Source organism: Limanda limanda, chromosome 17 (genome assembly GCF_963576545.1).
Source record: "Limanda limanda chromosome 17, fLimLim1.1, whole genome shotgun sequence".
Lineage (NCBI taxonomy): Eukaryota > Metazoa > Chordata > Actinopteri > Pleuronectiformes > Pleuronectidae > Limanda > Limanda limanda.
In genome coordinates, this window is record NC_083652.1 from 7,107,521 (window position 1) to 7,118,626 (window position 11,106).

An 11,106-nucleotide genomic window follows, 5' to 3' on the forward strand; every position below is an offset into this window, starting at 1 on the left:
TGTGAAATAAAAACCTGAGCAAGAAGGCAGAAAGAAATTAAGTACTATGCATTTTTTTTATTATAATTTGGATAATTCTGAAGATGTAGTTTGACGTGCTGCAGGTGGTGCTGGGCCCTGTTGCACCTCGTGGATCTGAACCTGTGTCCTGAAGGTATTATTGAGAAGTGGCAGTTGAGTGAATGCACAATGTCCTGTGCTTATGAGGTCTTGATGTGAGTAATGACGTTACATTTGAGCTCAGAGAGGTTGGGCATGGGAGGACCTGTTGCCTTGGCAGCAGTATGGGTTATGCATGTTGGTTACACTGAGACGTGTGACTGGTGTTTAGTAACCCAGTTTATATAAGTGTGGTTAGACCAGAAAGAACCACCAATCTGTTGTTGAAGTCTTCCATTTTCACTCAATGTCCTCATTAGGGCTCACTCTCACTAGTGTTTGTCTTTATTACATAGCTACATCATCCACAGTGTTGATTCAGAATAACCAAACACCCTTAAAAAACAAAAACTGGACATTACAACCCTCATGGGAGTATTGGATTGCATTAGTTTTAGATATCTATCCAGAACCTGCACTTGAGTTTACGCCAGCAATATCACGATTTATGAAAGTTCATTCTTATCGTCTGCACCATTACCGGTGGACACTACTACACTGGGCAGTTTAAACATTATACACTTCAGTACACCTTATGTAGTTGTTAACTTAGGAGTTACGTTTTTGGGTGACTTTAAAATATTCCATGGCAACTTCCGAGACGGTACGTTTTATTGTATCAGATTTACATTATAAAAAGCTTCTGACTAGACAGGGCTATCATTACATCTTTCAGCTTGTTAAGAGATGGCCACATTGATGTAACCAAATCTAGTTCAGACTCTGCTGACACAACTAAAAGTTAAATTAAGCATCAAGCCTCTGGTGCCTGTTTTAGACCCTCACTCTTAACTGCTGGTTCCAAGAGTTCTGTGTATAAATTACTAGATTGCACATTACTATTACTACACCACTATTCAATGACCCAGAGGCCATATTTAATTCACTAATCAGTTATCAGATATTTACCATAAAAAAACAAAAACAAGAGACAGTATTCCAACAGACTCCAGTGCACTTTATTATTTTTGCTCAGATATTCAATATAAACAGCCTGCAAGAAACAAACTTTAATAAAAAAATTAGTTTAAAAACCTCATCGAGCTACACAGCTTTCAAACAGAGCTTTGATTAGTTTTGAGAAGATAGTTTTAGAGAAAAAAAGAAATATCCTGGCATGATTTGTGGCGACAGATTTGATGGTGAAAAAAGTCCCTCTCAGTCATTAAGCTTTAGCCACACCAAATGGAGCAGGTGGTGGCACGAGCAGCAAAGCTTGACACACCCAGAGGCACAGAATGTCTGTTTGGAGCGACCGTGAGCCAGAGCTGTAGTGACAGAAGCTGGAGAAAACTGAGCACTTCTTCCGTGTGTGCTTGTAACTCAATCCCTGTGGTGGCCTTTCACATGGCCTTTACTTTGATCTGCTTCATCTTCATCTGCTTCTTCTCAATCTTCTTCTGATCACGTCGCTGGGCTGCTTCCTAAAAGACAAAATTGTATATTCAACTCACATGTTTGTACAGTTAATAGCAAGTGAGCACTACTCAATAGGTAAAAAAGTACTACATCTAAAACCAACGAAATATAACAGAAATGTAGATTAGAAGGTTCTGGTAGGCAGATTCTTATCTTTTGACAGTGCTACACCTACGATTCTTTCAGACATTCACTGAACTCTGGACATTATCCTGAAATTATCCAGAAGGGCTGTATGCCACAATGCAAATTTCTGAGTCAGTTACTCTCGACAGTTTTTCCTATTCACCTCCTAGTAAAATGTCAGGAGAGTATCAGAGTGAGCCCATGTGAAAATACAGCCTGATTAAGTCAAGAGAATTCACCCCCGGCGAGTGAGAGCTTTTTTTTTTATACAAAAATATAGGATTTCTGCAGGAAAATGTCGACGTCATATTTCTGCTTCCAAGAGTGGTATCAATTATTCCTATTTCCTATTCCTATAATTTCCTATTTCAGACCTCCAGACGACGTTGTCTCTCAGGGTCCTCCTCAGCCATGATTCTCTCCTTCTCAGCTCTCTTCTTCTCCTCCCGGCGAGTCTGAGCTGCCTCCTGGCGCTGAGCGTGAGTCTGCTTCAGAAAGTTCTCCTCCACCCGGGCACGGTTCCTGTCAGCTTTCTGTTTTCCCTAAATATGCAGAGGAGCATAAAGTGAGTAATAGCTGCACTTAAACCTTCAATTTAAAATTTGGGTGCACCATTTGCCACCAGAGCATTTGAATCCTGCTCACCTCCCTGTTGAGTCTGAGTTTCTTGACTTTATCGATGCTGTAGATCACCATGTTCATGAGAGGAAGCAGAGAGTCCATGTCTTTGGGAGAGGTGTTGCCCATACCAGGCACTACAAACAAAACGCACACACCAAAAACATTAAGTATCGATAAAAGCCACCAGTTCAATCTAATTATGGGGTAAAGGAGAGACAGAATTCTCACCATTAAATGTAAACAACAGCGTCTTCTTGGTCTCTGGCAGCTTTAATGGCTGACCCTCCCTGAAAAACAAAACAGTAACTATTAGCGCCACATAGAAAACAAGAAAAAGTTGAAAGATCATAAAGGTGGCGTGAATAATACTCACTCTTGCATAACCTTTGGACCTGAAAATTGGTCCGAGAAATGGATGGACTCGATCTTGTCAGCATTGTTGGTGATGTAATGCACCATCTAAAAATAAACAAATGGATCCAAAGGCAAAGTTGTCATGGGAGAGTTGGATTTAAGTACACGAAGCGGTTACAGGCCAAAACCAAGAAACCATTCTCAAATGTTCAGACTCTTTGTAGATCATTTTATAATAATAATGAATGTGAGACTAGGATAAAACTACAAAAATAAAAGAGACTTCACCTTGTTGTCCATCACTCCATCTGTGACCTCACCCATCTCACTAAGTATAGTGAGGGAGTCCGGGAGACCATACTTGATCCCAGACTTGGGCTTGTCACCGCAGAACTCACTCTGAGAATAAAATTAAGGGGAGACGTCAAAATTATACACAGATTATCCTGTAACAGGTGGAAGGGAAATGAATATATCAAACGCGGCTTCAAAACGCAGCGATTTGTTGACCAAACGTTACAAAGGATATTTACCAAGTCCTGCATCTCCTTCTGATGTTTTGCCATTGCCTTCTTCGTGCCCACAGCAAACACAAAAGTGTCCATGTCCTCATCATTAAGAGTCACTTTTATTTGCTACAAACCAACAGACAGATGTTGTGGGTTAGAAAAATAGGAACTGTGATAATAATCATATATTCCAGAAAGTCTGAACTTTGAATTGCACTTCAAAGATGCCAAAGAATCAATGTTTGACAGGCACGTACTACTTGGTCACCGGCAGGCCTCATCATCCTGGCCAGAACATTGAGCAGGTCCTGCCTCTTAAGAAACTGAGGAAGAAAATAAATATATTACATGACGCTATATTGAACACAATGCACTAAAAACCGACCACAAACATAGTGTAACACAAATCCCATACCTTGAGTTGGATCAGCATGCCTTCACAGCAAACCCGTCCTGAGCACCACAGGTTGTAGATGTGTTCATTTTCCTGATTCAGCTTCCCGGTGCTCACTGCTTCTTTACTGGTGCCATCATCACCTTCACAAACCAATTACGGACAATTAACTGACCGCCCCCGTTTGAACCATTTGGCTGTGACCACAGACGCAGTTGATATACACAACAGGGAACAAAGATGTGGAAGCACTCACCCACTAGTGCAAAGTTACTCTCTAGAAGTTCTCTGTGTGAGTTGAACCATGCCTGCGCGAGGCGGCTGTTTTTATTCTTGCCGATGATATAGTTCATGATGTAGGCCAGCAGGCCGGTCACCATCAGGATCTCCATGTAATAACTCTCCCAGCTGTTCTGCAGATGTGCAGGAACCTACAGAGAAAGAGCAGGTGGTGCATCAATATCAGTGTGAATAAGTAGAAGTTAGATGTTGACAGGTGAAATAAGTGACACCAATACTATTCAACAGCAGCTACAAACAGTGCGGTGACCTGCATTTTGTCTGCTTTAAATGTATTAAAATGGCCTCCTGCAGCTGTTTCCTAGAATTCCCATTACATTGAAAGAGCATTACAGTGCAGCATGCTTTGGTGATGTAGATCCTAAGCAGATCACAATCAGCATGGATCTCTACTCCGAGAAGATTTTAACAATAAGACCAGCTTACTGTGTGGATTATAAGAGGGTCCTTCATGGAGTGGCCAGTCTTCTCGTCTCCAATACCCACGAACTCTTCTGGGTCATACTTGCTGTACATGTCTTGATCCTGTGGAAACAAGTAATTAGTTGGCTATAGATTCTGTATACATTTATATAACAGTATATATATTGGATAATAATTTCCTTAATGAGCTCTGTCCCCCCCAAAAAGACAACATACCTGCGTCTCAGAGTCCTCAAAGCCATCCTGGCCATCCTCGAGTTCCACGGTGGCTTCATCTTCATCCTCCTCCTCATCAGGCTGCGAGGACTGTGAGACTCTAGGCGGAGGGTCAGTTTCGGCCTCAGCTGCCTGCTCCTCATTCATGTCCTCAAACTCAGCAAAGTCATTGTCATCAAAGTCCACTATGTCCTCGCCATCGTCAAAGTCATCCTGGTAACGCCCTCTTGTGACAGGAAGAGCCAGAAGGAGGAGCAGCGTGGGTATCAGGAGGAGATATGCACTTCGCATTGTCGGACCTGCATGAAGTAGGAATAGCAGGGTGTTAAAGAAAACACAAAAATAAGGGTGTTTAAAGGCTAATAGGGGAAGGTCAAATAGAGACATTTACAAGTGGAATACAAAAAGAAATCATACAGTGTTTGAAAAGAAGGATGCCAAATTTCAAGAGATCATAGCACAACATGTTGCAATGTCAAAGGATTACGTTCATATTCTAGAGACCTTGGCGTTCTTCAAAGAATGATATGGCACAAGCCTTATAAGTGTGGTGATCCTTTCAACCTGTTATCACTTCAAGACAACTTGTGTAATATTTAACAATGGTCCAAACTAGGCCCCTGGCACTGGCGGTTAAGCTGTGACAGAGTGCAGGTTAAACAGGTCACAACACAGCAACAGACCAGCTCACACAGTGGATGTTCACGTGATGACCCCATAGACTGTATATGACCCCCAAAGACCAGATGATCCCTGCGGATAGAGACTAACTAGCAGGAGTAAATTAGCTGTAGTGCACCTCCACTGAGAAACGTCGTTTAAATGAGAACTCGTTTCCAGTGTAGCACTTTAGTGGTGTGAATACAAAAATTAAGACATATCAATAAATCCAAATAAGATATTGTGATGACCTGGGGCAACATATAGGCTTAGCTCAGTAGCTGAACCGTGTGTGGCTAAATCCGGTAAAGATTCAACCAACTAACTTCAGCTAACACTGGAGACATTCTTGCTAACAGGCTAAATTAGCGGATTATGTTTGACTTTGCTCGCTTCTGTAGAGGCACTTGAGTCCACGCTAAAGGATATATAGTGTAGGATTAAACCACAAGCTGTATATTACAGGGTCCGACCCATCCCCCAGCACTCTCTCACTTCAATATTAGCTGTTAGCAAATCTTGCATTAGCATGCTAGCGGTGGCTAGGTAGCATGGGACCATGTTGCGAGCAAACAGCCTCTGATCCTGAGCGGAAAACATCCGTTTGTTTCATTGACACAACTCAGAGAGATAAGCGCATAAAAAACCACATGACAAAATGTCTACATCTCCTTACCTCGAGTTTCTCTGTCAGTAAACGAGACGCTGGCTTAGCTTCACCTGAACTGTCCTTGGTAGTGACGTACAGGAGGCACGGGGATGTTGTTTCAAAGTAAAAGCATTGGTGTCGGCTGGTGTCTCGCAACGGATATCACGTGACCACGGTCGCTGCTGAGTAATTATCAAGTTTTATTTTGCAGGTTTCTACCGGTAGTGTTGTATGCTGCCCCATCTATGTGCTGCCCTATCTGATTATGATGCTCTAGTGCCGCCGGTGGTCGTAGTGCGTAACTACAGCTACGATAATTATTACAGAATAGCGTTATATGTAATTCATGATAATAAATATAGCGTAGAAATTTATAAAAACCGTTATGACCATGTCAATTTTATAAATTATACTGTACACATTATACTGAACCTAATATAATGGTCCCGTTCAAACAGACATCTAGGACACATGACACTACTTACTGGCAGTATAACAAAGAATAGGACCGTGACGAATAAAGGAACTTGAATAGCATATGACAAATCAAATTGAGATGGGAAAGGAACTAATAATAAATGATTATATAAATAATTACATAAATAACCAACTACAGAAATGAATAAAAGTATTTAATGAATAGTATTATATGATTAGAACATTATTCTTACAAATTTCCTATAATACCACAGTCATTATCTGTTTATCTATATAATCATACATTTTTTAGACTACATTGTAAAAGAAAGACCTAACTTTTGGGGGGAATTTGGCGATTTTATAAAACGAAAAAGAAAAAGAAAGAAAACCCCAAACCGGAAGTCTCTGGTGTTTGGTTTAACTTGACAGTTTATTGAGAGCACAACGAAGCAATGCAACTCTTTGTTGGGTGAAGTGGTGAGAAATCTTCCTCCTGAACAACATTCGCTTGACTAAATGCTCCTCTTCACACCGCAGGCTGACATCTGTTCGTGTCAGGTGGAGTAGCGGCTCAGACTCTGCGCAGACGAGCACTTATTTCTTAGTTAGCTAACGCTAGCGTGCTAGCTGCAGGTCGGGGGGGATGTCGCTCCACGGTAAAAGAAAAGAGATCTACAAATACGAGGCGCCATGGACGGTGTACGCGATGAACTGGAGCGTCCGGCCCGACAAACGCTTCCGACTGGCACTCGGGAGCTTCGTGGAGGAATACAACAACAAGGTGCGTAGTGTGTGTTCTGGATGTGGCCATTTATCAGCCGATGCTAAAGATGGAAGCGTTGGCGAGCTAATGCTAATGCTAGCCGTCCTGCGCAGCACTTACGCGTAAAATCCCAGTTTTGTTCTCATTCCCCTATAACGCATTAGTAGCCATGTGTAAATATGCACCAGGCCTAGTTTGTGTCTTTTGTTGCACTGACTCGTTTCTATGTAAATCACAGGAATTTGTCATTCCCAGTCCTCGTAGCTTAGTGGAAAGTCAATGGACTCGTTCTGAAACTAGTGGTTGTGTGTTTTCTCCTGCACAGGTTCAGCTGGTGGGTCTGGAAGAGGAGAGCTCCGAGTTTGTGTGCAGGAACACGTTTGACCACCCGTACCCCACCACCAAGATCATGTGGATACCCGACACCAAGGGGGTTTACCCGGACCTGTTGGCCACCAGTGGGGACTACCTGCGCATCTGGAGGGTATGTGGGTAATTTCTCTCATGTTCATCAAATCCCACAGAAAGATCATATCACACACGTGGCAGACAACCCCAACAAGCATTGTCTGTTTTGTTGAAGTCATTCAAAGCTGTGCAGTCCACAGCAACTGTTTGACAAAAGCTATTTTAAGCACACTGCAGCACAAGTTCCTTCCTAACCATTTGGCTTCTTGAAATACTCATATGAGAAATATCTGCTGCTAGAAATAATCTCCAACAAATGTGTTGTATAGACTTGTTTTTGATCGAGTTTGGAATATTCTTAGCCTTATTCTTAAGCGTATTGTGTGTCCCTGTGGACAACAGTTTCAAGATACATAGAACGGGAGGAGAGATCTTTAAAGACCCTTTTCAAGCAATATTTAAAAAACAGGGGATAATCTCAAATTTTGGTGCGAAAGAAACATATCTGTCAGTTATCCATCATATCCAGAAGTAGCCATGTTGTTATTGGTTTGTGTACTGCATCTGCTTGGCCAGATAGTTGTTGTAAAATGGTCCTATTGACTTGACATTGGTCCCAATTAAATTCCTTTGCATCCGTCTTTCAGGTCAGCGACACAGAAACGCGTCTTGAATGTTTGCTGAACAACAACAAGAACTCAGACTTCTGTGCGCCCCTCACCTCTTTCGACTGGAATGAAGTGGATCCCAATCTGCTGGGTAAGCAATCCTCTGTAATGATTTATAGTTAGAAAGCTAGAGCTTAATCCTTCACGGATAAAGTTTGAGGGTTCTAAAGTGTTGGTTCAACCTGCAGGCACTTCCAGCATCGACACCACCTGCACCATCTGGGGGCTGGAGACCGGTCAGGTGCTGGGGCGAGTGAACCTGGTCTCTGGACATGTGAAGACTCAGCTGATCGCTCATGACAAAGAGGTGCGTTTGTGTCTGCACTGCAACATGAAGTGGGGTTGTGCTCACAGCCGGAAAGAACATTTACTTTAAAGTGTTTCTGTGTGTGTTCAGGTGTATGATATTGCGTTCAGCCGTGCAGGAGGCGGCCGAGACATGTTTGCCTCTGTAGGAGCTGACGGCTCCGTCCGCATGTTTGACCTCCGACACCTGGAACACAGCACCATCATCTATGAAGACCCCCAGCACCACCCGCTTCTCCGCCTGTGCTGGAACAAGCAGGACCCCAACTACCTGGCCACAATGGCCATGGACGGAATGGAGGTGAGTTTTCTATAACGATGGAGCTTTTGATCAAATCCTTTATTTCTCCCCAAAAAAATGGAGTTTCCCAACTGCGATCATGCTCCGATTGACATTTTTCTGAGCACTGCAAGGAGCTGTTGTTGATGTTGGCTTTGAAGTTGGTATTAACAGTTATCCATATAGTCAGTCTTAATAGATGAATAAGTACGTAGTGTTTAGAAAAATTCCATGCAAAAGGTAGAGATCAATCAAACAACCACTCTCAGAAAAAACCTTTTTAACAAGGAAAAAACCCCGCAGAAACCCCAGAGAGAGTCGTAAGTGAGAGATCCCTCTCAGTATGGACAGAATTGCAAAAGATGTGGCTTGTAATAGAGCACATCAACAAAATAACAATATTTACCACATTTATAGGAGGGATGGAAGGAAGATCATGTGATACAATCAAAAGCTCCAAGCAACAGCTCTAACCTGTCATCAATATTTGTGTGGCCATAGGTTGTCATCCTGGACGTACGTGTGCCTTGCACACCAGTGGCTCGGCTGAACAACCATCGGGCCTGTGTTAACGGCATCGCCTGGGCTCCCCACTCCTCGTGTCACATCTGCACTGCAGGTAAGCAGACACTTAGGCCCAAAGTGGCACTTTGATTAAACACCACATGAGGCTGCGTTGGTGGAGGATGTGTCTCTTCAGATACTGGACCAGAGAGACATTCAATATCAGCCAGGAGATCCTATTGGATTAATGAGTTTAAAGTGTAATTGGATGCCTGAACATTTGTCCACAGTTGAGCCTCTTCGAAAAAACGAGGGAGCCGTGTTGTTTCTTATATTTTTCTTCAAATGCTCTTCTTCCCTCAGCTGATGACCACCAGGCCCTGATCTGGGATATCCAGCAGATGCCGCGGGCCATTGAGGATCCCATCCTGGCCTACACTGCTGAAGGGGAGATCAACAACGTGCAGTGGGCCTCCACACAGCCGGACTGGATCGCCATCTGCTACAACAACTGCCTGGAGATCCTGCGTGTCTAAAGCTACGGACACTTAGATGAAGAATAGAAGGAGTGTTTTGTTTCAGATTTGGACTTGTTTTCCCCCCCCCCTTGTCCCACTTCTTTCAAGATGAGGATGAGGTCATGAGTGAACTGTCTGAAGGTGTTCGGAGTATCACATACCAACTCTACAATAACCCGTTTTACATTTCCTTCCACGTCTTTACTCCATTCTTCTATTAAATGTGTTTATGCTCTTATTTATTTTGCTCACAAGGTAGTGTTCAACATCAGCACAGCAGCTAAGACGATTGAACTCTGAGCTGTTGTCTTTGAAAATCCAATCTTTTTATACTTCTTGGTGTGATTTCAGCCAGATGTGAGATTATCATAAAGGATTTAGATGTTGTGTGTTTCATCTGTTTGATTTGTAAAGGTTGATTAAAAACTACCCTAGGTGGCAGATGTCCTCTCGAATACGTAGGAATATGTCGTAGTTTTATTGTGGACTCATACCATTATTGCTGATTCAAAGAATATTTTTGTCTTGTTAACCTCTGTGGCAATATAAATTTTCCGGTATCCCCTCTCCACATATTTGTATTCAGGCTCTGACTTGTGACCTGTGCAACTTTTAAAAATTGTAAAAATGACCAGAGGGGGCTTCATATCGTCACTGCGGTGGTGTCTGTCATCATATGGTGTGTTTCAGTTGGGCTGTTGATACTGTGAGTCAGCCGTGTACAGCAACACTGAGAACCTACCAGAGCAATGTTGTTCAGTCTCCCACCTCCCTAGTTATCCTCCTCTTCTTCTTCATTTTATTTGTAGAAGATTGTGCTTGGAAAGCTGCATTTTCTTTGTGTTAGAGTGCTTTGTGAAACGAGAGGAGAGCGAAAAACAACTTTCTGACTACGCCTGCCTCTTTTTTTTTGTTTTCAATAATTAAAGGGTCATGTCCTTGTAGCATGCCATTACAAGGCAAAATGTACATACATATAAATATATCAACTTGAGATGTTGGTAAGCCAAGTGTTCATGTTGTAGCTTTTTTCATAAAGTTTATTATTGAATTTGCTCTAATAAATTGTATTCCTCCATGTCTTAGGAACAAACCTGTTGATGTTTGGTTTCATTTTGTTAAGTTGGAAGTGTTTAAACGGTCACATCGATCTTCCCCTGCGTTAGGTAGTTATGTGATGTCACCATAACACTGCCAAATAATACATTTAAGGAGAACACAAAGGAATAGCTGGATTTAAAATATATTATAATATCTGCGCATACTGCCAAACACAAACACTGATGTGTCTGTGAAAGGCTTCTATCTGCCAGTTATTATCAGCAAATGCCTAAATTGGTGTATTATTCTGTTGAGTAAATACTTTCACTCAGGTCAACATTTGGAAAATAAAAGCAATGTGGACTCCT

The 11,106-nt window shown here is 42.3% G+C and overlaps 2 protein-coding genes across 2 annotated transcripts; one reads left to right on the forward strand and one right to left on the reverse strand.

Annotated features, from left to right (window-relative positions):
- Window positions 1-1,096: 1,096 nt before the first annotated feature.
- Window positions 1,097-6,137, reverse strand: ccdc47 (coiled-coil domain containing 47). Its single transcript, XM_061089433.1, has 13 exons — window positions 5,858-6,137; window positions 4,522-4,820; window positions 4,309-4,407; window positions 3,839-4,013; window positions 3,604-3,725; window positions 3,446-3,511; window positions 3,213-3,314; window positions 2,968-3,078; window positions 2,699-2,784; window positions 2,554-2,612; window positions 2,350-2,459; window positions 2,079-2,246; window positions 1,097-1,583 (listed from the first exon to the last, which is right to left on the reverse strand). Exons 2-13 carry the CDS (start codon window positions 4,810-4,812, stop codon window positions 1,503-1,505), a joined length of 1,470 nt encoding a protein of 489 aa, XP_060945416.1. The 5' UTR covers window positions 4,813-4,820; window positions 5,858-6,137; the 3' UTR covers window positions 1,097-1,502.
- Window positions 6,138-6,666: 529 nt separating this feature from the next.
- On the forward strand, window positions 6,667-11,106 carry dcaf7 (ddb1 and cul4 associated factor 7). Its single transcript, XM_061090013.1, has 7 exons — window positions 6,667-7,031; window positions 7,339-7,497; window positions 8,069-8,180; window positions 8,278-8,396; window positions 8,487-8,696; window positions 9,177-9,294; window positions 9,543-11,106. The coding sequence occupies exons 1-7, from the start codon at window positions 6,894-6,896 to the stop codon at window positions 9,713-9,715; spliced, it is 1,029 nt and encodes a 342-aa protein (XP_060945996.1). The 5' UTR covers window positions 6,667-6,893; the 3' UTR covers window positions 9,716-11,106.

Bases quoted from the DNA above. Each gene is read 5' to 3' on its own strand.
- ccdc47 (XM_061089433.1), bottom strand. From the start codon at position 4,812: ATGCGAAGTGCATATCTCCTCCTGATACCCACGCTGCTCCTCCTTCTG. The intron at 4,014-4,308 runs GTAAGCTGGTCT...CTTTCTCTGTAG, and splicing joins ACCCTCTTATAATCCACACA to GTTCCTGCACATCTGCAGAA. The intron at 3,315-3,445 runs GTACGTGCCTGT...GTTGGTTTGTAG, and splicing joins GGCCTGCCGGTGACCAAGTA to CAAATAAAAGTGACTCTTAA.
- dcaf7 (XM_061090013.1), top strand. From the start codon at position 6,894: ATGTCGCTCCACGGTAAAAGAAAAGAGATCTACAAATACGAGGCGCCA. The intron at 8,397-8,486 runs GTGCGTTTGTGT...GTGTGTGTTCAG, and splicing joins TGATCGCTCATGACAAAGAG to GTGTATGATATTGCGTTCAG. The intron at 9,295-9,542 runs GTAAGCAGACAC...TTCTTCCCTCAG, and splicing joins GTGTCACATCTGCACTGCAG to CTGATGACCACCAGGCCCTG.